Raw genomic sequence first — 26,213 nt, 5'->3', positions numbered from 1 at the left:
TTGTTTGAATTTACGCAATTTATTTACCTTACCGTAGCAGCTTTTTACATCTGTATATTACTTTTGTGCTCTGTCTACCCAGCCCGGCCAATATTTTTGAGACTAAGGAATTCCATATGATTTTGCCAGTTGGAGCGGAGGAAGACTCGGGATCTGGGTCGAGTAAATAAGTGACGAATTCTGATTGGTGGAAACTCTCCAGGAGGCAAAATTCGAACTTTTTCAGAGAGTTTTCGATCGCGGTCGATTGTGCTTTTTCTTCAACTACAGTATTTCTGTCTGTTTTTGTCCATATACCTTTAAAAAGATACAGGCGAGTTGCTCTGAAGTGATTAAAAAACTGCAGAGAGCAGGAAAGCGTTCTTTGATAGCTTTTGGCCTCAAACCGAACCGTCGCCTTCGAGGACACGGTGCCGATCGCTGACTCAAAATCTTAGAAACAGCTGACAATGGGACGAAAGAGAAAACGAGGACAGACGAAGCAAAGCTGGGGTACTACAGGTTCAAGAAAACAAAAAAAGAGGCGAAAAACACGTGGGAATGGATTTAATCGTGGTGCCAAAATAACGAAGGATGGCGATGTCTGTGAAGTCAACCTTTCGAATTCCAGTACGTTGCAGCTTTCTCACGAAACATCAAACCCTTCCGGCGAAGGAAACCAAGATTTGACTTTTCCTTGTTGTTCAAAGAAACTAAGGCTCCATGGAATAAGCACCATATTCTCTCGTCTTACCAGTTTTACGAGAATGTTGCAGCGTTCAACCTTGGAACGTTTTAGGTCGATCAGGAGTGTGTTTCTTCTCCTAGACTGGCTCAAACAAATCTTTGGCTGTGGACTGCAAACACTTGGCAAGGTTTGTCGTATCCAGTGCTGATTTTAATAACACTTATTTTCCAATTTATAATGGATTATTCGCCGATCATTTCCAATTTTGAAGCTTCCCTCCCCAGGGCATCATTTTGTTACCTTTTCAAATTCTTGCCCTTAAAAACCGTTTAAACAGCTGTTTATGCTTTGCAGAATGCAGACTGAAAGATAGTATAATTTTTGAATAATGACATAAGCTTATATTCAATAACTCTTAAGCTTTTGAAGCTCCTGTTGAGCGAGATATTCGCTCTAGCAATTAGGCGAATTCCTGTCCTTGAAAAATTATCATAAACCAAGAAAAAACGTACATGTACTAGCATATTTGCTGGAACAAGATACATCCTGTCAAATTCCCCACCCCTTCCATCTAAAGGTAAATTTACTACATCCCAAGTACGTTACATGGTCAATCAAACGGTGGTGGGGGAGGGTTCTGTAGAAGGTTCAACTTGATTGGTGCGTTATCACTTCTTTCGGATCTCTACAGTTATATTATATATGGCAACAGGCTAATCTCTGATTGGTCCTTTGCAGTTGCTACTGGGGAAAGATCATCTGAGTTTGGCAGACAGAAGAAACAATTTAGAAGCACTCACAAGAAGAATGGAAAGTCTAGAAGAAGAAGTAAAATTTCTGAAAACTGAACTTACCAAGGTAGATTCAAATATTATTTTATAACGTGTTATTATAATTTTAAAATGGATCTCAAGATGTGGGATTGGGGATAAAATCTGCTCTTCATTTCTCTATAAATGAAATAAAGTTTTACATTCTGCTATTTTGTTTTTAAATTTTATGTACAAGGGTCTTTTATTCTTACAGAAGCCACATTTCTGCTCCTGTGGAGAACATTCCAGTGTTTGTACTTCAGCTGGACAAGGATCTGTGCTACCTAGCCTTCCCTTATCAATTGCATCAGCTCCACCCCCACCCCCACCCCCTCCTGTTCTTCCCCCACCTCCTCCCCCTTTGGCATTTCTAAAGAAAAAACAGGTATGTAGTCATTCATTAGTTTCATTTATTACCCCTTCCCCCCCCCCCCCCCCCTCTCCTGGTAGTGAGTTTTAAATGATTGGCAAAGTTCTGTATTGAGAGTGTACATGCATTCAACTGTAGGAGCAATGGGACCACTGGTCAGAGATGCGTTTTTAGCCAATCCATTGCTCAAATACCCTACTGTGATGTTTCAAGTCAAGGACTGGCTATTTTTGTGCCTAACTGCCATGCAGGAATATTTTGTGTTAATAGCCCAATTTCAAGGTATTAAAATTCTGCCTGAAACAATAAACATCACTGCAAGGCTCTGGGAAATAAGCTCATATAAACTCTACAACTTATTCTCCAGAGCCTCAAAGTGATGTTATTGTTTCAGGCTGAATTTTGATATATCGAAATGGGCTATTCTTGTACCTGAATTAGGCATTGAGGTTCACCCAAAGGAAATTTTCTGTATTTTTTCCTTTTGGACAGCTCATATGTCCAGTTACAACTGTAGTTTGCATACATGGTTCAGTATATGCAATTTAAAGCCCATCCACCCCTCCCCAACAATCCCATAATGTTATAGTCGAATGTACAACCCCACTTTTGACACTTTTTCCCTGACGGTTCACCCCGGCACTACTTTTCAAAATGAGGTTTTATGTGATTAAAGGATGAAACATGTATATGACACCCAAGAAAGCTAATGTCCAAGGGCTGCAGTGCATACGAGGTGCTGTGTATGACACAGAATTACTTTAACAAGGTGTCAATGTGATTGTTAATATAAAAAAATTTTTTTGTTTTTAGGGTGGAAACTTGAATGGCATGGTTTCAAAGGAAACAAAAAGCATGCCTCCGAGAACTCTAGTGACCCTGGAGGACTTGAAAAATGTGAAGTTGAGAAAAGTTGACAAATTGAAAGACAAAGAAAATCTACCTCCCAATTCTGAATCAGAGACAAAAGGCTTTCAGTCAGCTGAGAGGGAACTCAAAAAGGTTTCAGTGAAGAAAGTCAGGCCAAGAAAGGATTCACCGCATTGTGTCATCAGTTTAAAGGAGATCAAGACAGTCACTTTGAAAAGGACAAAGACTTTTGAAAATGAAGTAGATAAAATCAAATTACGGTATGTAACCGTTTATAACCGTTTATAGTTTAATTTACTTATTAAGGCAATTTATGAAGTGTTCATTAATTGACATGCCTTGTAATTTACATAATAATATAAATTATTTAACAAATTGATCTGAACACCCTATTATATATTAGAGTGTTCAGTTGAGATAATGTTACATTCTGAATGGTTCTTGACCCCTAGTTAAAGCCCTAATATCAAATTTCTCCTTGTAATAGCAGTGCTTATTCAACCCCTGAGGTCATGAGAATTAGGATATGATCCCTTTAGGTGAATTTTCTTGATACTTTTAAAATTAATAACTCCTCCCCAGTACTTTTATAAAAGGGGTTAAAGGGTTGACATTACATTAGGCATGTAACTGATATCAGATTTGTAGATTTGCTGTAAAGCTTAATTAATGATAAGCCCTCATAGCACCCTCCTTTCTGGACCATAGAGTTTCGACCCCCCTTCCCCTCCACCCCCCCGCCTCGCCACCGTGCACAACCATTCTTGGCCTTAAGTAAATAAATAAGTTAAATACTGCGGTGTTTGTTCAAAATGCAGAACCCCTGAAGAAATGGTGGTCATGAGAAGGAACCTACGAAAAGTGAACATTGAACGCAGTCCTGGGGGGACTCCCGCGTTCTCTGAAAGAAATTATGACAACGGAACTGGTCTGACACCAATGATGACTAGAGCACTGCGCAGAAAATTCCAGGTATTTAATAAAATTAAACAGATCAAGATTATATATATCAATATGGGTTATTGCTTTCAGTACCTCACCTTTGCATTTTGTTTGGGTCAGAAAAAAGTTACTTATTAACTAAACTCAACCTTTGGTACCAGTCCCTTCTCCAAAATACTGTCAATGACAAAGCACTTGGCACCTGATACCTGCATAGAGGGGCTTTTAATGAAAAAAAATATATATTGTATTTAATATTTTTATATAACTAATAAGTTAAACATTAATTGTTTCTGTTTAACAGAAGGCTCACGCCTATTCACCAGAATCCCCCACAGGAATCAGAAGAAAAAGGAAGGTATGATCAAAACAAATATGTAGTCTTCCTGGATTTCTTATTCATTCTTGCCTGGCCAGTGTGGTGTTAATTGTTTTTGATATCCAAAGTTGCCAAGATTCAGTTTTCTTTTTTGTTTCATTCTCCTCTCTCTCTCTTCTTTTCTTCAATCTTTTAATATCAGTGTGTCAGGTTGAGCCTTCTTGGGGCAAAAAGACTCATTTTGTGGCATTGTTGCAAGCACAATACAGTCTAATTTTCTAATCTAGCTAATTGAATAAATAATTAAAATTAATTTCGCAAATTGTTTGCACACCAAAATTACTTTTTGCGATGTTATTAATATGTCAGTGATATCGATGGATCAATAATTTGGAAGTAAAAGCAAAATTATAATCAATTACTATCATGATAGTTAATATAACAGAGGTTAATATAAATAATAATTTGTTCTTCTTTTTCTCACCTTGCAGAGCTTTTCTCCATTTGCTGACCACTCCCCAAACACTCCAAGTCCATTGTTGATAAACAAGTTTTAACTCTTTTTAAATAGAGCTCAGAGAGCTCTAAATATTATTACTTGCAGTAATGCACAGATTTAAATTCAAATTAATGTTAGTTGAAATTCGAGACTGTTCACAGATTAGAATATGTGGAATACATTTTCTCTCTGTCAATATCTTGGATTTGTAAGGACTATTGTTTTCCTGTGAAAGTCTTTTAATTATGTATTTTTATCTTACTGTAATGAATAAAGAGAATGACGTGCATTTTCAATCAACTTTGTTTAATATACACTCAGTTGACAGTTAAATATCTTTATTTTAATTAAAATTTTCATATCTATTTGTTAATTGGCGCTGTTCAGATTATTGACAGAGGAGAAAAACTGTTATTAAAAGGTATATTTTATTTTCCAATAATTACTACATAGTATGATAGACAAATAATAAAAAAATCATTCATTTTTAATATGATGTAAAAATTTGCAGTCTCACTGAGGACAATAAATTGTGCATCCGGGGATTGATGGGCCAGGGAATGGTTTGATCAGTATAATTAATTTTATGCTCCATATTTTTGGCTTTGGCATCAACTTAATTGGCTCCTTGGCTTTCATTTTAAATAGTGAGATTATTAAGTTTGCTATATTGTACAGTATATTTTGGATCATACAAATTAACTGGAAATACCAGGCACACTGTTGTCAGACAGAGTAATTTCTGTAACAATGAACCCTTGTACAGACAATAAAACAACATTTTAATCTTGAAAGACTTGGTTTATGTATTCTAAATAAATGTTGATATGGTGGATCACTGGAAATGTGTTCGATCATTCTTGGAGATCTAGGGGGTGGGGGACGCTCTGGGAATATCAGACCTACATGTAAGAGATGGTGGTAATCGAGTAAAAATGAGCAAAAATTTACAAGAGGGACAAAGAATCCACTGTGGTAAATTTTTTTGTGTGTTGCTTATGACTTCTGTCCTACTGCCTTTTTCAATCATAATTTTGCACTTTTCTGGCCTGATGGGAATTAGCTACCAAATGCTGGCAAATTCTTCTGGGTGCATTTGTTACCTATGACATGATATTTCTGACCATGAAATTGAAAGTAAATTTCAAGTACCTGCATATAAAGGCACAAGCTAAAACAGGGTGTCAGAGTTGTGGGTAAGGGACATGGTGTTAATTATTTTGCACAGGTTACCCAAGTATAGTTACCGCCTGTGAATTTATAAACCTGTAGATTGTTAACAAAAGAAATATATAGAATATGTTTTGCTTTAAAAATGAACATTATTATTCTACAATGCTTTATTAAATTCAAATGCTATGCTTGGGCTACCTGTGGTGTTGTCTATACTTATTTATCATTTCTTCCATCAGACAAAAATATTAAATAAAATTAGGGAAAATCAGAGCAGTACTCTTGTGCATCCCATTACCTTGCATTGTTGGTTGCACGCATAGTAGGTCAACAGGAGTCAAAACTGCATGTACTTTCTCGTTCAACTGTCAAGCGCTTTGACCAGAAAAGGTACATATTTTTTAACCTAAATGACCTGTAGCTTTTAAATTGTTCTGCTTGCAATTATTGCTTTGTGCACTTGAAACGCCATTCAAAACAACACAATAAAACCTGAAAATTATAAATGTGATCAGGAGCCCATAATGGGCTCCTGATGTGATGTTATGTTTTAAGCCCAGTGAATAAATGATAGATGCATGTATTTTTCAGTCAGTGTCATATTCGACACATGCATATACAGAAAAAGAAAATCCAGGTAGGCCTACTGCTCTTCCATGTTGGGTTTCCTGTAGCTCAGTGGAGCATAGGTTTGACCCCCGTAGGGATGACTCGGGTTTTTTTTATCCGCATATGCCTATGCCGACCCCTATGCCACTACAGTCAAAGGAATAAAAACCTCATCTATCAGGATAAAAGTTGTTACCTTTGTATTGATATAAAGGCATAGTTTCTAATAATTTTATTTATTATTTCTATATGTTTAGTTTACAAGTTTATTTGAAGCTCATTTTAAGCATTATGCTGAGAGAATAATAGGTTAACCAAAGCAACAATCGGGGGGGGGGGGGGGGGTGGGGGGGGGGACTCTCGTATGAAAGGGGCGTGGATGCTTGTCAGAAATTTTGAATTAAACCCCTAAAGGAGACCAATCTGGGCTCCTGGCATGGCCCAAACTTTTTTCACCCCCTAAAAGAGGCCATTTTAAAACACGAACAAATAAAAAATACAGTAACTTTTCGCGTGCAACCCTAAACAAGGCCTTCACAGCTAAATATGATGGCGTTTTGCCCAGAACATCCTAAGTGAGACCAAAATCCAAAATTTATACCTCTAAGCGAGACGGGACGAGATCCCTGCCCCTTTCATATAAGGGTCCCTCCCCCCGGTGGGGGCAAAAATTTAGCAAAACATCATCTCTGCATGCAAGGATTGCAAAGGATTACGTACTGGCGGAAGGCTGGGCCCAAAAAGCAAGATGGCGGCACGAGTGATCACCCGTGGCTTGAAAATAAAACAGTTTTTGAAAGTTTTTCAGCCATGTAGCAGTCGGTTGCTAGCAACGCAGACCTCAGAAAAGTGCGCTGGAGATATTAAGTGCTCGCCACTTCGAAAAAGGGGACTTTTAAAGGTCAAGGGGACAGATACTATCAAGTTTTTGCAAGGACTTGTTACCAATGATGTGGAAGCTTTCCACCAAGATGCGGAAAGGAAAGCGATGTACGCTTTCTTCTTAAACACCAGTGGTCGGGCATTGTACGATGTCTTCTTTTACAAACACGAAGGCAGTAGGGAATCCCCTGCGTTTTTCCTCGAGTGTGATTTGGACGCAATCTCAGACTTGTCGAAACATTTGAAGATGTTTAAGCTGAGAGCTAAGGTGGACATTTCTCAAGCAGAAGATTGCGAGCCCTGGGTGATGTTTGCGCCCTCCGGAGCTGTAGAACTCCAGAATCCATCGGATAATTCTGATACTCTCGTGTTGGAGAAAGATCCCCGAATTGAGCAGCTAGGCATTCGCATAGTACTACCAAGGGGTTCAAGTCCCTGCGTGTGTTTTGATGATGTATATGAAACAGGAGATACTTTTGAATACGATGTGCTTAGGGCTAAGCTTGGAGTGTGTGAAGGAAAGGATGAAATACAGCCTGGAAATGCAATGCCACTGGAATATAACATTGCATATCTTAATGGAGGTAGTTGTTCTTCTCCTAGATTTAAATACATGAGTTGATGTGCCAATTATTTTGAAATTCTAACTTCCAACCAGGTGGTTCAATAGGCCTTATCACGGTTTTCGATACCATTTTGACGGGTAGGCAAACAGGCTTGAAATAACAGTGTTTGTATGGAAATCCGATGTCAAATAATTTTCATAAAACATCGCTTCTGAAAAATTCATGAATTGGAAACTTTTGGCACTAGGAAAAGAATTTTAAGAACAAAATTGGAGGGATGTAGCTCTGACAGAAAGCGTCCAGTCGTGTGTTGAACTTTCCATACATTTCCCTGTATTTTTTCCCGCGAACTATTTTTAGTAGCAGTTCACGGCTGGTTCGCTATACAGACAAATGTATGGAAAGTTCAAAACACGACTGGACGCTTTCTGTCACAGCTACATCCCTCCAATTTTGTTCTTAAAATTCTTTTCCTAGTGCCAAAAGTTTCCAATTCATGAATTTTTCAGAAGCGATGTTTTATGAAAATTATTTGACATCGGATTTCCATACAAACACTGTTATTTCAAGCCTGTTTGCCTACCCGTCAAAATGGCGTCGAAAAACCGTGATAAGGCCTATTTAGACCACTTGTATCTGCTTACAAATCACAAGGGGTGGTGAGAGGGGGCTCTGTGTTGAAAACAACATAATGGTACATATCCTTGTTCTACTGTACTGCCCCTTATTCTTCATACACCCTCCCCCCCTTCCTTTTTACACCTGTTGCAGAGGCTGTCATGAATTTACAGATTGCATGCTACACCGTATGGGCCATCACAGTATGAACCTTTCAGATAGATTAATCAAGGCTACCTACTGCTAGCAGCCAGTGACTATCTGTTATTATTGCTGACCACAGTGTGCTATATAAAGATCTGGCTGCTCAGGATTATTAAAGGCCTTGAGTGATACCAAAATGTATTTTTGTTAAGGCCACACATATATGCAGGGTTCATACTCTTTTCCAAAGCAAATTTCCTAGATTTTTGCAGGCCTCAGAGAGTTTTTACCAGAACACATGCATAAGAATAATTTTTTTAAGTTGTTGGATCTTCCCATCTGGTTGTTCCTCAATGTCTTTCAAGAGAATTTTATTACTTAAGTTAACAGATTTCCAGGATTTTCCAGGACCTCCTACCATTTGCAAGGACTTTCCAGTCCTGGAAAATGCTACACTAAAATTCAAGTACTTTCCAGGATTTCCTGGACCCATACAAACTCTGTACATGTAGTCGACCTCCAACACCAACGGCCACCGCTATGTTATGCACTTGGCAATATGAGGTTACAGTGCTATAAAATTTCTCTTCCTGCAGTTTCCTTTAACAAGGGTTGCTACCTGGGACAAGAACTAATAGCCAGAACACACCACACTGGCGTCATAAGAAAACGAACAGTGCCATTAAAACTATTGGATCCCAAAGTTGATTCAAGCCATTTTGAAGAAGGTGCTCGAGTGAGGACAGCTGATGGAAAAGCTGCTGGTAAACTTTGCATGATTTATGGACAGTATGGAGTCGGGCTGATGAGACTGGAGATTTTGAAAAAAGAGGAGAAATTTTTTGTAAGTAACAAAGAAGATAAGGATGTGGAGCTAGTGGCATCAATACCCAAGTGGTGGCCTTGTCAAAAGACATGAAATAAGTTAGTGTGACAATCGTTATGTTGAACCTTCTATATTATGCGGAAAAAAGTGCTTTTTCACAGTTTGGTTTTGATGGCATTAGGTGTCAAGCTACCTGACTTGTTGTTTTGACAGTGTTCCAGATAACATTCAAAGTAAGGGAGTCAATCAATAGATACATGTATGGTTCTCTCAAATATTCTTAAGTTTGCCATTCATTTTGTTGGGTTATGAAGTCAGCTTTCTCAGGTTTTTGACCTGAGGTCTATCGCTCTCTCATCTGGAACACTGGGTTTATTGTACTGTGAGACCTGAGGTTTTCATTAAGATGGTTTTCAAGATGGCAGCTGGTTGCAAGGATTTAAATTTTGGGAGGACCTGGGGTTCAAGTTTGTGCCTCAGTGTCTACTTACAATGTACAGCTGTATGAGAGAGTTCCATTTATGAAAGCCTTCTTTATTTTGCTGGACTTGGTGGAAGAGATGCATACATGTAAATGCCTTGATGCTGACTTTGAAATCTAAATAATTATTGCTTTTATTAATCTTGCTGAAATATACATGTAGTTCCACATTGAGTTTTGGCCTAAAGTACACATACTGTATAGTGTTGACTGGTCACTGGTTTTAGTATTTTTATGCTAGTGTAACCCTTGTTAATTAAATACTTAAAATACTTTACTTACTAAAGAATTAGCGTATTACTTTTCCTTTGACTTGAGCCAAATCAAACGAGAGGAGTCATACTGCCTTGTCTTATAATAGCTTTAGATGTTAGGAAAAAGTAATGAGCTAATTCTTTGAATTCAAATTTATGGTAAGAAATTATAATAATAAAGGACTTCATTTCAGACCTGATGTAAGTCATAATCAATACAGTTACAACTTCTCTTGGACCAAGTCCTTCAATTGACTGTGGAAGGTAACTACCTGAACGAGATTTTTACAAGAACAGGGAACAATAATGCCATATTCAAATTTCTTCAGATACCCATGTGGGAAAAATTCATGGGATGCCCAACAAAAATAATGTTTAATAAGTAGAAGAAGTTTTGACTGAATGTATTGACTACATTATTTCATTGTAGCTGATGATAAACAGTACATTGTATTAAACTTGACATGTAAATCTGGCTAAAAGTAGCCTGGTGGCTACTTACATATTTTATTTATAAAAAAAATTGAAAATTATGTCTGTAAGGACTGTTACTGACATACTTGCAGTTATTAGCACAGTACTATAGTGCAAAAAATGCAGTGTTCCCTACTAAAGCAGCTGTTATACATTGCAACTTTTAGCTGAAACTTGTTTACAATGGCGCTGCGAAACAAGTTTCAGCACGCGTTGCAAAGTGTAACATGGTCAGTTTTGTGAAACTTTTTCGAACTTCCGTTGCGAAACAAGTTTCACGAAAAGTAGTCTAGAACTGCTTCCTACTTCTGCAACGGCTCGCAACGGTTGCAGTGGCGAAAAAAAAACAAGAGTTTCATTGTGTAACACCACTTTGTGAAACTTGTTTTGCAGCGCCGTTGCACACAAGTTTCAGCTAAAAGTTTCAACGTGTAACGGCGACTTAATATAGAGTTACGATTTCATCTGCTGGCCAACTGGTCAGTGGCTGCTGATTCGGGTGGCGACATCTGCACTATTGCATTATTTTCTATGAACAAGTTTCTTTTGATGGATTGCCTCCTAATGTCCATGTTTAGTTACAGTAATGAAGGACTGCATGATTGTACAAGAATGTGTCATCTTCTAGACTTTCTTATGTTGACCCCAGTTGAGTGTAAAAAGCAAAAGCCCTCAAAAGCATTGGACAGTTAAAAGATTCTGCTACTCGTTAAATGACAGTCATCATGAATGTCTGAGTCAAGTGGTGCACGTCATCTAAAATAACAGCAATAAAACGTTATGATGCCATTTTAACAGCACCCTTGTTGTTAATCTCAATGACTTTTAATGCTCTGAGAACCTGAAAGTTAAAAAAGAAAGTGTTAATAAAACATGAATGGACAGTACACGTACATGAAGTTGAAGAGCTCACTAGAAAAGGGAGCACATGCTGATTTTGTATTCTTGGTTTTCACGTGACGTCACCAAATTCTAGAATTCAAAACTGGGAGGCCTACCAAATTTGTACCTTCATTCAAGGAAAGATTACCTAAAAATATGTCTGTTCACAATTTCTTAGCTCGATGTCGTGCTTCCTTTTGAAAATAGAACAGTTTCAATTTCCGAGTTTCCATCGTGCGTGACATCAGGAGGACGGCCGCGACAGAGCTTTTCCGTATCTTAAAAATGACTCTTCGGGTGATTTTCAGCATTCTAAACAATTTAAGTTTGAGGAGAAATATTAATCTAAACATTCGAAAATTCACAAGAGCACACAAACCTCTTTTCTGGCAAAAGTGAACTCCAGATGTTTTTTCCTATTTCCGGCCGCCATGTTTGTGCCCCTCAGAGGGACACAAACATGGCGTCTCCATACTAAGCTCTATAAATTTATGTGGAACATTTTGTCAAATAACTCGAGTACGGAATGCCGCATAGACCTGAAACTTGGACAGATGCCTTATTTATTTATCCTCTATATCATGTCAATTTCTTGAATTCATTCATGGAATGGTTTCGATTTTTTTTTCAATGGCGTGACAGTGAAAACCGAGAATTAATTGAATTTTTACTAAGAATAACTGGACTACATGTAACTTTCTCAAACTCATTAATAATTCATCAAGAGAAAACGAAGAAAATCACTACTGTGACCGTGGTTTGGATGTGTGTTCCTAATTACGGTATCATATATTGAAAAACCAAACTAGCTTTTAGCAGAGTTTTAGGATCTAGTCTAAAAAAATTATTTAGTGTTACAATTCCTTTGTGGAATCTTTTTCAAATAAGTGAGAAGTTAATGTGACAATGTGAGATTGCTGACTTTTTGCAGTGTACCTTGAATTGAATCTTGAATTGAGTTGTCAATTTTACTAATGGGTAAATCATTTAGTAGTATGGTTGTTGAGTGCATGAAAACAAGATCATATGCTAAAAATGATGTAATTCTGAGCAAACATTCAATGTTTTAAATGTTGTGCTGTAGCAGTATGTACATACATGTAGGAGGCATCTTTTCCCAGCAGTGAAACACAGTGGAAAGGGTGTCTGCTTTTGCAGGCTACATGCATGTACAGGTACAATAGGTGCAACTCTACACGACGGATACTAATAATAATTTATTGTGAAACTACGCAGAATTAGATGAGAATTTAATTACCCAAGATAGTCACTTAATTAATCAATCAATCAATCATTTATTTGCCCATGTAACGTCTATGAGCTAACAAAAGCTTGTTTAAAATATGTACGTGCATCTACAAGTTATAAAAATTAAAAGAAAACTATAATACAAACTTAGTTACAAAAACAATTCAACCATAAGATCATAGGCCATCATGATGTTTCATAAAATAAAAGAATTAAGAACGATTAAAATGTAGCCTAAACTTTAACATTACCAATTTTTCTGTCTTAGGTCAATTTTCAATGAGTTCCATTAATGATAATTATTTCAAATTATGTTACCATAGTCCACATGACTTGTCTAAGGCAGGAAATACTATGTCTTACATAAGCTTACCTTTAGTTTTGCTTCTCCAGTTGCACCGGTGACCTTGAGCCCCATTTTTGTCATGTCTTTTGGAGTAAGACTTGAACTAAAACACAAAAACTTGTCTAAGAAACTTTGAAATAAATATATATTATGTTGATTGACCTTGATATTAAAGATATGGAAGTCAGACACTTGCAGTGTTTATTAAGTGTCGCTAGTTAACCAAAACAGACTGAGGTCTTACCTATTTTTGTTTTTCTTAAAGTGATGAAATAGAACTTCATAAACCTAAAAAACAAAAAGGTCTATATGAGTATGGTACCATAACGGTACCATTAGATTTTACATGTAAATGAGGTTCAGTTTATGTAGAGCACCCGCAATACCTGGTGCAAGGGTTCATACATTGTATACATCTGTATCTGTATTGCATAGAAATGAATGAAACAAGATCAGCCATAGTGTGTGGCAACTGATAGTAGCCAATTATCTACATGTACTATCAATATGGTCAGATGAATAGGATTGGATGAAAGCCTGTTGGGATAACTTTATGGAAAGAAAGAACTTACACGTACATTATTCTGAACATTTAGAAAAAATTAATGAGCAAACTCTATAGTTATGGTGATGAAATGTTCCAAGAACTTCCAAAAACACATGTACATGTTTTTCAAGAAATAATCATTCACAAAGACAAAATTAAATTTAAAACAACTTCAAAGAAAAGGAAAACACAAGGTTAACTTACATGTCCTCTCAACCAAAAAGGAAAGAGGGATCATAATATGTGAAGTTCCATAAATGCAGTGGAAAACACGTTATCTCTTTGGTGTATATTTAGAGCAACATTTCTTTTTCAAGTTCTTTTTACCCATGTTCATGTACTAGATGTTTTGCACCTTACTCTTTACGGGGAGAGGAGTAATCAACCATAAACTTGTAATCAGGAAATTCTTCTGAATAGGACATTTTACAGTTGTGTGTTTAGTAACCTGGCCTTGGGCTGGGGGTGACCTTGTTTTGATACAGACCTCACTGTTTTTCATATGTAAATGCAACCTAGTTAGCATAAGAACAGCATGATCTGCATATGAAAAGCAGTGAGGTTTGTATCAAAACAAGGTCAACCTCAGCCTTGCTTACAATCCAAGGCCAGGACACTACGCACACAACTGTAAAATGGCCTATTGTATATACCTTATTAACATCCTGAAGTTTTGCCCGACCCCGCACAAGGTCTGATACTGATAAAAACTCTTTTTCATCGAATGGAATGAATTCTTTTCTTCCTCTACAGATGGGTTTGCTTACAGCCTCTGCAAAAAAAATATCTTATGTCAATCTTCAGTCAAACATCATTTCTTTTATTTGCCTGGAAATCTTATTAATAGGCAATCAACATCACAAAATTGTGACCGGCATTTTTGAAATTTGAACAAAGTTTTGAAATTTATATGCCAGTTTTGAACATCGCCAACAAGATTTCAGAGCTCCCATAGAAATTTCCCTAGTTCATTGATGGTATAAAGCTATGAATTTTTCTTTACATTACAGCATTAAGTACTTCAAGAATAACAATTGTTTCCCAAGTACTTTGAATCTTTTTTTTTTTTTCAGTTAATGCGTCTTTTTCAGAAACATTGCCAGAGAAATGTTCAACATTTGGATTCCATTCAAATGGGGCACATTTGATTACAAAGAGGAATTTGAATGTTCATTTCATTCTCGAAATACTGGTCATGCGTGAAGTGGATTGACTGTAAATTAAAATGCTTGAAAACACAACTTGTAGTGATTTTCACCTTGCCGCTGACCAGCCTTGGCTTCCTCACTAGTTCTGTTTTCTTTATCTTCATCATCAGCACTACTTATCTGTTCCGAACTTGTTGTATCTAGAACAAAAAGTAAAAATAAAATAAATATAACAAATAATATTATAAACTACTCTTAAAAAGGTGTGTGAAAAGTAGAAAGTTGAGAACCACGGTCTTAATGATTAAATTATACAATTTATTACATAACTACTGTATACAATGAACATTACCTGTCCTCAAACGAGTTTCTAGAGCTTTCAAAAATTGTTCATCAGCATTTGTGTCTAAAACCTGAGGAGAAAATTGTTTTGGGTGACTTAACATTGATTTTTCAATATACTGATTAAAATGCAACATTTCAAATAAATTATACTCTTTACAACTCAAGATTTGAGCTCAATGCATAATTTATGTATTTCACAAATTTGCAAAGTGGCAGATATCGCTTGGGGAAAGGGAGTCTACTCTAAGTTACCGTAAATTGAAATTAAATCTTAGTCATTAAAATGTGGTCTCCAAAGAGAAGCCTATTAGAGATGAGGGAGAGCTTCGAAACGAACATGAGAGTGAGACACGTACAGTGTTTATCTAAGCCTTGATACAATCCCCAGGTTAGGCGTAGTCTGCAGTTTGCACTCTGTGGTAGATGCTCATCTGGTATACATGTATGTTCTCATTATGTCTTATAATATTATTATTGTTCACCTAGAAAAAACGTCTTGAAAGTCTATTATCAAAACTTTTCACTGTCAATGCTAAAAAGATTTTGGTCCATCTGTATACATACCGAGAGTCCAGCACATCTTTGTAGATGATGTAAAAGATCTTGGCAAGCCAACATTTGGTTCCTTAGTGCATCCTGAGTCTCCTAAAATCACAAGAAAAATTTTAATTTTGTCTTTTGAAAGTGAGATACATGTAGTTAATGTTGAATAAAAATAACTACTGAACCTAATGTTAATCAGCTACACCAAGAGATTTTCCAGTGAACCAGCTTTGGGTAAGTTCTTTGTAATTTTTACTCAAGAGAATTTCTTGATGAAAAGACAGTCTAATTTGTGAGAAGGGACCTTCCTGGGACTTGTTGCCTCACGTGAAACCAGTTTGAATCAAGGAGACAAAGTGTACAGAACAAAATTTAATTGGTTCCAGGAGCAAGTCCTCCACTGAGTTCTCAGATGACCTATGTATTATGCTGTTTATAGGGTTTGATGGTTTAGCAACTGTATAATGCAGCTTTTTTTTGCTTGCCTAATAAGTCATAAGTTAGAAAAAGAACAGGGAAAAATATTGGTTGATTCACTTACAGTGCGACGTGCCTTCCTGTGGCCACCCCATAAATTTTTTCTTACAAGCTAGCCATAAAATACAAAACGACATGTTTTCAATAATTCATTGTTACGTCACTTGCCTGTTGGACTTTTTTTTGCAAGGAGGCGTGACCGTTCATCAAATTCGCATATCCTGATTGGCTAACTTGTAAATTAAAACAGTTTGATGGGTGGCCACGGTAAGGCGCATCAAAGTGTAATAATGAGTTGCTACACTATGGGCAAAGTAATAGCTCACAGTGCATTAAAAAAATCTAGAACAATGGGAGAATTCTTAAAGTTTGAACTTAAGTCTAGATGAAAAAATAGTATGTATACCGGTAAAATGTTTTTGTTACAATTAAGTTTATTTTTTTATTTTCAACTATAGTTAAATACTAAATAGTCAATTTGGATCATAGTCTCTTTTATTACTACGTGAATAAAACAATTTAATACACCTGTTAATTACATTAGCAATCAATGGACGGTATACAAAACCCTTTAATTACATTGCACTCTTACCTCCTGTTTAGAATGAATACTGGATGCTTCTTCTGAGAGGCCCTTAAATCTTAACTTGGCTTGGTTTATTCGTTCCAACAACTTGATGGGATTTAGCTAAATATCCACCACAAAAATCAAAGTCTTTAAGAATCAGTTTGAGAACAAGGATGTCTAAAGGCTGATTTTAATAGACGCATTACCACTTTTTGTTGCACATAACATGCTAACAACACAAAAGGTCTAAATGTTCAACACAAATTGTTTCATGTAAATGAAACCTAATATTTGTAAAATTTGGGAAACAAAACATGTTGTAGACATGTAAGGCATATGTAACAGACTTACTTGAATGTCTATTTACTATTTCTAAATCTGCATGAAACTTGGTTCAGGTACATGTAGGTTTGACTGAATTTACCACTTGCATTATCAAACAAATTAAATTTGGTTCATCTGAATGCATCTTAACTTACAGAAAATTGACACAAACTGACTGGCACACAATCAAAGGAGTCTAGTATTTACAACATACTTCATCTTGACCACTGTCTGTAAACTGCTGAGAAAACTCTGTTTCCAGTCTGAGAGAGATGTAGTTCAAGTCTGACTCTGCCTTCTGAAACTGTTTTAAGGGAGAAGTGTTCATGAAAAATGTGCTGGTTAAAATAAAGACACTATCAGAAGTGTACTGGTCATTTTAGTGATCGACAATTGAGATTTTAATAATTATACAACATATTCTAAAATATTAATGTAAATACCATATTTATTGGATTAACCGCCCACCTTCGAATAAGCGCCCAGGCTGAAAGCCCAAAAAGTTAATAAGCGCCCACCCCACCCCCTCCCAACAAAAAACATTTCTGTACTAGCTTAGCGTGACGTAGGAGGGGCGTCAGTTCTGTTCCAAAATTGGTTTTAGATACGGCAGTCAATGAACTTTTATATTGTTTATGGCTTGTTTATGTAAGCTTTCGCACTTTGTTTTGTCTTGTTGAAGCGAAATAAACTTGTTATCCCATGTTTTGTTATCCTCTAAAAGTGTCCTTGCTTGCTGAAAATGTTGGGAAAATAATAAACGCCCACCCTTGAACAAGTGCCCACCTCGAATAAGCACCCACCCTCATGGGCCTAAAATTAAATAAGCGCCCAGGGCGGTTAATCGAATAAATACAGTATGTTTAAAGACACATTTAAAACTAAAAGGGTTAAAAGATTACAAAAAGTAATAATATGTAGTAAACTTGTCATGGCAGATTATTAATCTGGGCTTGTTATGAGAATCTTATCCCATCCAACATTAACCCTGTAAGTCCCAGTATCAACAAACATATTCTCCTCACTGTCTTGAAATATTTCTTATGGTACTGGTTGGGAGAATTTCTTAAAACATCAAGAAATGTTACCTTAAGTTTCATGATCATTTCCTATATTTTCATGACTTGTATGGTTGATTAAGAAGTGATTTTGTAAGGAGAAATCATGTATTGGTCACTACTAGGATTTATAAAAGGCTTAAAGAGTATTGAAGCTATGATAACAAAAATCGAAGGATAACATCGAAAACTGTTTCTGTCTTTGCAAATACCCGAGACAGAAATTTCCTCCACGGTATAATTTTGAATAAAAAGAAAAGTCCATTTCTTTACTCGTTTTACGATTTTCGTATTTGGCGCCAAAATTGTGCAAAGAACTAGAGCTGTTGCACGTACGCAGTTAACCGAATGCAGATGAGTCGAACAGTTAAATATGTGTGGAGTGCACATCAGATTTTGAACTGATGGGCTAAAGTATCAAAGGTAATGAAAATAAAGCTTTTTCTAGAATAATTACCAAAGCTTCGAGTTTGTCCACTGCAGGCTCCATGACAGACAAACATTTGAGACAGTAACTTATGTAAGACACACGAAAAGTATGGATTAGGACCCAGGACCCCTCAAGACAATGAAGACTTGACTCAAATTGGTCTTTGCGAGCACTGCAGTTTTCTTTTTCTTTTTTTTTTTTCTTCTTTTTTTTTTTTTTGCGAGCACGAGCAGTGATAAAATTTTGTCTTGCGAGTAGCGAGCACTGTAGAAAATATAACTGGCGAACAGCCAGCAGTTCGTAAATCATCCGCTAGCAGCAAAGCTTAGGCGTTATTTTTATTAGAATGCACCTAGTAGTCTGAGTCGGACACCTCCACAATACGCAACACTTTGACATCTTATCGCGATCCTGGTCATGGTATGAATAATTGAGTTAACTTATGTTATTTTCGTGTGTTTTCAACTGAACTTGACATCCAGATTTATTGGAATCTCTCCTGCCAGGTTTGGCTGCGCTCTCCTCATTCTAAACCACAATTAGTTGGAAATCCCTTACAGTGCTGTTGCTTCCTTGCATATCGGGATTCATGGAAAAATGTGTGATGGCTACACGCCAATCAAAATGCTCAGAATTCAATGTCCGTAGCCGTCTAGTCAGTTTTAATACAGTGGAATCACGCTTTACGGACACTCACTTATTATGGACACTTGTCGGCCCCGACGAAATGCTCATATACTTTCTCTTTCATTAGCCCGGTTAATACGGAAACCGGTTGTAATACGGACAACGGACAACTTTCTGTGCGACCCGAGTGACACTCTTCATACGGACACTGGTTATCTGCGCACTGTATAAATTGTCTGATATTCAGTCCGTCCAACTGAACCACAAAGTGAAAATGTCAGTGAAGGGCAAAGGGGCAAAGACACGGACTACATGATTTTAAATAATTACGTCGTCAATGGCGTTTAATTAAAGCACTGAGAAAACAGTAATTTTAGTGCGAGACTATTTGATTGAGCGTAAGGTTTCTTCAATTGCAACCGAAGTTGCACTGATATTAAGCATCGTTCTGTTGCTTTTAAATTGGATGCTTTAGTCTTGTATCGATAAAACATTTGTGCGTGACGTCTATTTTGACAGCCACTTAATACGGACGCTCTGATAATTCGGACAAATTTGGGTGTCCCTTTGGTGCGGTCCATGTTAACCGGGTTCCACTGTAATAATATGTTTTTACTATAGCGAGTCACGGCCTGGGCAACATTGTGACCAAGTTGGCGGGGGGGGGGGGGGGGGAGGGTGGATGTGGTGGGGAAAAGGGAGGAGGGTCAGGGCCTCAGCATCTGCGATAAATGTTCAGTTTATTCTTTCAGTCTGCAAGTAACAGTGTTCTCAGGAGGCATGATGCCACAGACTTCCTATAAAGGGACTTGCAGTAGCTCTCTTTCGTATTACCCTTCCCTCTCTCACCCCATTTCATGAAATTTTAGATCAGCCCTCAGTGAGTTAACGTTGACAATGTCGTGTTGCATTCACTTACTAGCTGTCAAAATAAAAAGAGCTGAAATACGAGGAAAGGATAAAGAAGTGGTCAAACGCATAGATGAAAGTTGAGATGACAGTTTATTCACCTTGAACTGAAGAATACACTTTTTCTGATTATGTACAATATGAACTGCGCTGGCTGTTATAAAATCCACAAAGTTGGGTTTTTTAAACGTATTTCCATGTATGAGAAAACTAATGGTAATAATGATTGCGACTTTATACAAGTTTGAACCAAAGAATATTTCTCCTTCGGCGGTCAGTGTTTAAATTTGGCGAGTTTTATGTTTACAGCCATTAAATATACCCAAGTTAAAAGGTTTTTATTTTATTAAAATTCTCGTCCATATTAATGCCTTTTCCGCTCCCATTATTGACCTCAGACCTTACATTTTTATTCCTTTGAATATTACTTCAAAAACAGGAACGAGGCATTGACTGCGTCCACAGCGGAGTCCGTAGACAGCTGTCTTCCCTGTACTTTTCTTTAAGCTCCCATGCACCAACAAGTTTCGCCCATAACAAGCAAACCGCAAGAAATAGAACGTAACCCTGTCCTTTATATTGAGAAAAGCACAAGTGGGCCACACGAGGCAGCAAGATCCTTTCCCGTCTGTGGTTGAACTGTGTTAGAATGTTCGGTGTCTCTTCTCCTTGACACATTCATGATCTTCACAGATTAACGGCTGTTCATTGCATGGGCAATCACGGTCCACCAAGCAACGACGCTTGAATACTTTGGGACACTGAAAACAAAGGAAAAGATTATCAGTCGAGTTAGTCACTGAAAAAAGTCAAACCAAGGTCGGCAGTTTCTAAAGAGCGCGGCAAAATTAGGCCGCTGGGACAATACACCAATGCCCTCACACGCAACAACAACAACAACAACAAAGAAGAAGAAGGGAAGAAGTTTTCTAGTTTCAAATTCTAAACGCTCGCCGGATGTCCGATGTAGTCCGATGCGAGATGCGCTAGGAGTCTTTTCCATCTTGGACAGTAAAAACGTTTGTGCCTTAGTGTACAACAACGCTTGTTTAATAAAGGAGTGGTAATGTTTTCCTTAGTTGCTTTGTTGGAGGAAGACGTGCGCCCCTGTCCACACCCTACCTTTATAAAACAAAAGTTCTACGTGCGCACGACCATCTCCAAAAAGTTTTACGAGAACAATACGAACTCAAAAACAACTGCAAGGTTTGACCTGAAAAACCTGTTATACAAAGCGACAATTCGTTCAGTTTCAGACGAGAAGCCTGTGTGGACGGGTGGTGAAGGTTTCAAAAGCTAGCGTTTTAAAATTTTCGACGCAGGAAATCAGGTTTAGTTTTCGATGGGTGCATGTGCCATAGCCATAACGCGAACAGGAGTTTGCTTTTTCAAACGGAAACGCAATTCGGTGGACGTGACTCCGTCAAATTTGCTAGGCAGTTGGTTAAAAGAGCTTGCTTCAGTTGAAAACTGCAATGTTAGTCACGTTGGTTTGAATTGGTTAGTTCACTAGTTTTGCAACAGTTGCCCAACACAGACGTCAGTGCATGCGCAAAATCAAACTGTAGTTAGCTTAGCAGAAGGACTCCTCGCCCTCTTTGTTTAGCTGAAAAATTTTTAGTTTTGAAAAGTTTTTAACTTTATGACTGTCGTTGTTTTTGTCACATAAAATTCAATGGGAACGGGAAACTTAGAAACCAATCACTGGGAATTATGTATCAAGAGATTAAATCATAGCAGAGGAAGTGGTACTAAGAGAAAAATATTATTGTAGTTGGAATAAATTCATAACAATAACAGTAACTGGGCGACAACATCCGGTATTTTAGGGCGAACACTGAGCCCGACGTCACAGCAGGCTAAAACATAGGTAGTCAGATACATAATTTCCTCATTAAGCTATTATTTATATTTTTTTCAAATAACATCGAGCATGGGTGGTTTCCGTTTAAGACAATTAAGCTTTCCGGTTGAAATTTTCCGTTTCACGTTAATCGATCAATAAGCTCCGTCTCCGTGCGAATTTAGGTAGCCATGTATCAGTCCAGTCCAAGGAGGTTCAACAGAGGAACCAGAGAAATGAGTTCAGCTAAAGTGATTGTAGCCGCAATAGACGAAAAGGTCGATCAATCCAGGAGGTGTTTGAAGAGAGGCCATATATGAACTGGCCCCAAAAGAATGAAAAGTGACGGAGAAAGGGAAAGGGGACTCAAGGTCGCGTGAATCACGCCCTTTTCATTCCTTTTCGGCGCCTGCCGTCTTATACGGAGCAATTATAAGCCGTAGGTCAGTCACGCCTATAATGTAAATTACGCCCCAGAAAAAAAGAAGCCAACATCGAAATAAATCAGTACAATATCAAGTAGTGCACTTTACTTTGTGTGGTGAATACCTAAAAGTAAAAAAATAGCGCAAATTCGGCGATTCGTATCCATAATTTGAATTACACACAACGCGGTCAAAATGCGACGTTCAAATTAGGCTTCAGTGAGGAAAATGTACTGTACATTGCACAAAAGGTGGACTGAACTGACTTCCATGTCTAAACACTCCTTTCCTAAGCTACAACCAAATTTTCCAGCCAGAAAGTTTTTTTTCTCTTTCGGCTGAGTTTGTCAGCTAGCTTCGAGTTAATGGAAAATTCCCGTGAATTCCAACAAATGTAATTTAATTCTAGTGGTGTTTACAAGACCACGGGAACTAGATACTATACATTCAACAGCCTTAATCGGAAATTGGCAGACTAGAGAAGAGACGTGTCCTAAAATGTGATTACTTTACATTCTGTACAATCTCAGCCATATCACTGAACAGCGATTGAACTTACCGGTTGACTGCTCATGATTCTTCTCAATACCACATCAATCCGACTTAGTTTCTCACATTTGCGTTCAAAGTTGCAAATTAGCGTGGAATTATGGCGGTTTACGCATGCGCACTCGATGTCCTTGACACACGACTGGCCTCGAACTCTGGAGCACTGAAAATTGAACGTGAAAGAAAATTAAGTTTTAAAATACTGTAACTGATAAAAACAAGTTGTCTCCTTGGCGTGAAATTATTGGTTTTTGAGATTACCGTACATTTGTGGTTTTGAATGTGCATATGCTGATCCTGTTATTGGAAAAAATATTTGCTTGATCGTCTAATAACTTTACGGGCATCCAAAAACATCCGTTCTAAAGTGTAATTCTGAAATCTTATGCATGCAGTTATTACTGTTATTTGCATTTGATACGGTGGAAAGTTTTGATCTTCCGCTGGGAGTAGGAACGCCCTTTTTTGGGAGTGTACCGTTTAATGGAAGCCATCCCGATATCAACTTGCTTTTAAGGTGATTTCAGTCCTTTGAGTTTCGAGATACGAATTCAGTTCACGCTGACTTGGTGGAACAATTTCTTGAAGAAATTCTGTTTTCGAATTTGCGCGAAAGCATGTCAGGATTTCCAGAGTACAATTGACATCTACCTTGAGTTACCTTCAAGAATTTGTTGTCTTTCCTCAAAACTTCGCTTGAATATAATTTTAAATTATGAAAAGCACAAGAGCTTACAGTTACTATCCGTTTAAATTAAAAGCATCATTACAGAATCACCTAAAAGAACTACAAAACAGTTTTTTTTGAATGATCGCACTTCCGGCCACAAACTCATACGTTAGAAGCATCTGGTGCAGTGCATTAAAGGACACCACAGTACAGGAAAGGTAACTGATCAAAAGATCACATATTAGGATTTATCCCAACTCAACAGCTCAGAATCTTCCTCAGTACTGCAGCATACGAAACAGCACCACCAGAAAGGTCTCAATACCTTTGACTTGAATCGCCAAAATTTCAGGGAAGCACCCAAAGACATTCATATCATTCCCAAAAGTTTGGTTTTCGAGCAAAAAACGTGCATCTAGCAAAAACGCGTGACGGCATTTCCCGCATTTAACAGCTCTTCAGGAAAGGTAATGTTCTAGAACCTTCAGTTGAATAGTTGTATTTCGTATCTTCCACAGCTCGATTCAAAACATGCATATGCGGAGCCACATTTTACAGCATTGAATCGACAGTACAGTACCATGGCCACAAGAACTACTTAGCCATAGCTTTCATCAGAAGGGCCACACTTTCATAGATCCAATTGTTAAAATATCAGCGTGTTTAAGGCATCGTTTAACTGGGGCAACTGATACCGGCAAGAAAGTACTGCAGTACTTAATAGCTATTGTTTTGGTTGTCACATTCAACGGTTTCCCCGGCCTCAAATAAAAAGTATGAGAAACAGCAACAACACAAAAAGTGACTGCTACGCAACTTTCAAGTTTGCAAGCATAGTCTCCCTTCATGACTGTTTCAGCAAAATTATCATTATTTATTTGTGTCAAATCAGTTACTATGTAAGTGGGGAACATAATTCAGGAGGAAGTGCTTAAAAAATCTACAGCTTTCGAGCTTGCGAGCATGGTCTCCCTTCAGGACTCAGCTTCCGCAAAATTAGAATTATATACTTGTCTCAAACCAGTAACCGTAGACCGTGGAAATGGGGAGCACAATTCAGGAGGAACTGCTATAAAAACTTACAACGAAATACAGGACTTACGTGCTTTTCATGGATGTGATGTCCACGGTGCTGACTTGGCCGCAGAGTTGGTTTGGCATCAACCAAGATCACAACAGCAGCCAACAACACAATCAGAAATTTAACCAAAGTCTCCATGGTTCAATGTACTTCACCGCAAAACTGAAAGGAAGAGCAGAACACTGGTCAGTTATTAAACCATAGCTGCAGGCAACACCCACTTAAGACCATGACGACAGGCTGCAAGCATTCAACGTCTGATAAATGACATGTTTAGATATATCAGAAACAATTTACTAAGAATACAGCTTTGTGCCTCAGGCAAAGATAAGCCAAGCTGTAGGTCAAACCTATTTACTTCCTCGAATGACAAATGAAATGTGACATCTGTTGCTTAACTCTCCGCGTGAGATAAGCGCAACTAAGACATTAAAATCACCACAGGAAAGCACCGCTTAATAGCCCTTATTTGAATAGAAAAACTTTAGGATTTCAACCACGTACTCAATCATTAGAACCAAATTGCATGACATAGGTTTGACATTGGATGTGTAAAGTGGATCTGGAGGATTATTGAGTTAGCAGTTGGCACTTGCAGATATAATGAGATCAAACAAGATAACTGTCATCAACCTGTCGACAACGGAAATTGCGAGCTCGCGTGCAAAACTGGGCCACGCGTATTCAATCATCACGTTTCAGTCTGCAATAATTTCAGTTTTATGGAAGCCAAGGTGAAACGTGCTGGTATTCGTAAAAGTTTTATAACTACGACTTTTACCAGGAGGTTTCATGTTAAACATCAAGCAATGTGAGTCGTTACGTGCGTGATGTTATCAAATGGTGCATAGCGCTGGGGTTTAGCCGCTGAAACTTGCCAATTATGACAATCTTCCTAACTTAAAACACAGTCGTGCCAATTGAGACTATTAAACCCAACGCCCAATCTGAAATTGTTTGAAAGCCAGAAAATCCACTAAGTTAACCCTAGCTTAACATGGGCACATAACAAAGGTAAAAAGAAAAGTCTATTCTTCAGCTATAGTCCTTGTTTTTCACAGAGTCAGTCACTATAAACTTTAAAACTCCGTCATTAAAATTAATCTATATTTTCATTGCGTATGCTCTCATGTTCGACCCCAACGCAGTACTTTTCTCATTAAAAATCACTGCTATTGTGCTATTTTTTTCTGAGTGGACTAGATAAAATAAATATTTTTATAAATAAGCCCTAATCATTGAAGAGACCAGTTCGATCACGCTATCTGGTTGCTACGAAAATGTCTTTATTCTCTCACTTTCAGAGCCCCACCACGAACCTTGTTTTGAGTCTGTCGATGAAATCCTTTTCTGTGATCATTTACGTAAAGCATCTCACAGAGGAATAAGATATTGCGGTGCTGTAAATGTTCCGTTTTTTTTTTTTTTTTTTTTTTACAATTTTACAGAAACTTGCCGCATCCTGGCTTTGGCGAGTCGGCTTACAGCAAAGGTTAATGAGCAAGTTCCTAACTGAAAATTAAAGGAAGTAATTCATTCAAAGTTGAAAGCTCACTGACACAAAACAAGACTTCTGCTCCACAGGAATCAACTCAAGAGTTCTGCAAATATGTATGCTAATTAATCAGCTCAAGACTTAACTTGTGATGGCAAAGAATCTGATAACGTAATCCTTCGAGACACATCA

The 26,213-nt window shown here is 37.6% G+C and overlaps 4 protein-coding genes across 7 annotated transcripts in view; 2 read left to right on the top strand and 2 right to left on the bottom strand.

The window, feature by feature from the left end:
• Nucleotides 1–32: 32 nt before the first annotated feature.
• LOC146468878 (uncharacterized) lies at nucleotides 33–5,309 on the top strand. Its single transcript, XM_085123977.1, has 7 exons — nucleotides 33–854; nucleotides 1,406–1,525; nucleotides 1,694–1,864; nucleotides 2,663–2,979; nucleotides 3,538–3,691; nucleotides 3,966–4,019; nucleotides 4,472–5,309. The coding sequence occupies exons 1-7, from the start codon at nucleotides 450–452 to the stop codon at nucleotides 4,535–4,537; spliced, it is 1,287 nt and encodes a 428-aa protein (XP_084980103.1). The 5' UTR covers nucleotides 33–449; the 3' UTR covers nucleotides 4,538–5,309.
• A 1,694-nt stretch (nucleotides 5,310–7,003) lies between these two features.
• Nucleotides 7,004–11,306, top strand: LOC146468877 (iron-sulfur cluster assembly factor IBA57, mitochondrial-like). The gene is made up of 2 exons (XM_085123900.1): nucleotides 7,004–7,727; nucleotides 9,068–11,306. Exons 1-2 carry the CDS (start codon nucleotides 7,010–7,012, stop codon nucleotides 9,388–9,390), a joined length of 1,041 nt encoding a protein of 346 aa, XP_084980026.1. The 5' UTR covers nucleotides 7,004–7,009; the 3' UTR covers nucleotides 9,391–11,306.
• On the bottom strand, nucleotides 9,895–18,491 carry LOC146468876 (SKA complex subunit 2-like). 2 transcript variants are annotated; one of them, XM_085123910.1, is made up of 10 exons: nucleotides 18,450–18,491; nucleotides 17,149–17,238; nucleotides 16,635–16,730; nucleotides 15,587–15,667; nucleotides 15,030–15,090; nucleotides 14,788–14,877; nucleotides 14,183–14,301; nucleotides 13,227–13,270; nucleotides 13,010–13,085; nucleotides 9,895–11,347 (listed from the first exon to the last, which is right to left on the bottom strand). In XM_085123910.1, exons 1-10 carry the CDS (start codon nucleotides 18,480–18,482, stop codon nucleotides 11,285–11,287), a joined length of 753 nt encoding a protein of 250 aa, XP_084980036.1. In that variant the 5' UTR covers nucleotides 18,483–18,491; the 3' UTR covers nucleotides 9,895–11,284. The 2 variants fall into 2 exon arrangements, with proteins under 2 accessions (XP_084980036.1, XP_084980037.1); XM_085123911.1 differs by having other exon boundaries at nucleotides 14,788–14,852; nucleotides 15,011–15,090; nucleotides 18,450–18,487.
• A 1,541-nt stretch (nucleotides 18,492–20,032) lies between these two features.
• The window catches only part of LOC146468875 (uncharacterized), a 33,415-nt gene continuing 27,234 nt past the window's right edge, over nucleotides 20,033–26,213 (bottom strand). For all 3 annotated transcript variants that reach the window (XM_085123935.1, XM_085123933.1, XM_085123934.1), the window contains exons 2-4: nucleotides 24,548–24,688; nucleotides 22,786–22,938; nucleotides 20,033–20,719 (exon numbers count right to left, since the gene is read on the bottom strand). In XM_085123935.1, the coding sequence (XP_084980061.1) occupies nucleotides 20,603–20,719; nucleotides 22,786–22,938; nucleotides 24,548–24,664 (387 nt within the window). In that variant the 5' untranslated portion in view covers nucleotides 24,665–24,688 and the 3' untranslated portion in view covers nucleotides 20,033–20,602. The remainder of the gene's footprint in view (nucleotides 20,720–22,785; nucleotides 22,939–24,547; nucleotides 24,689–26,213) is intronic.

Source organism: Pavona decussata, unplaced genomic scaffold (genome assembly GCF_977016875.1).
Source record: "Pavona decussata unplaced genomic scaffold, jaPavDecu1.1 SCAFFOLD_128, whole genome shotgun sequence".
NCBI classification, from domain to species: Eukaryota; Metazoa; Cnidaria; class Anthozoa; order Scleractinia; family Agariciidae; genus Pavona; species Pavona decussata.
This window is presented reverse-complemented; position numbering and strand designations above follow the sequence as displayed.

Coding starts and splice junctions, on each gene's coding strand:
- LOC146468878 (XM_085123977.1), top strand. CDS start 450: ATGGGACGAAAGAGAAAACGAGGACAGACGAAGCAAAGCTGGGGTACT. Junction 1,526..1,693: donor TGAAAACTGAACTTACCAAG/GTAGATTCAAAT, acceptor TTATTCTTACAG/AAGCCACATTTCTGCTCCTG. Junction 4,020..4,471: donor GAATCAGAAGAAAAAGGAAG/GTATGATCAAAA, acceptor CTCACCTTGCAG/AGCTTTTCTCCATTTGCTGA.
- LOC146468877 (XM_085123900.1), top strand. CDS start 7,010: ATGGCGGCACGAGTGATCACCCGTGGCTTGAAAATAAAACAGTTTTTG. Junction 7,728..9,067: donor CATTGCATATCTTAATGGAG/GTAGTTGTTCTT, acceptor CTCTTCCTGCAG/TTTCCTTTAACAAGGGTTGC.
- LOC146468876 (XM_085123910.1), bottom strand. CDS start 18,482: ATGGAGCCTGCAGTGGACAAACTCGAAGCTTTG. Junction 14,878..15,029: donor AGAAACTCGTTTGAGGACAG/GTAATGTTCATT, acceptor TTTTTGTTCTAG/ATACAACAAGTTCGGAACAG. Junction 14,302..14,787: donor CAAGGCTGGTCAGCGGCAAG/GTGAAAATCACT, acceptor TTTTTTTTGCAG/AGGCTGTAAGCAAACCCATC.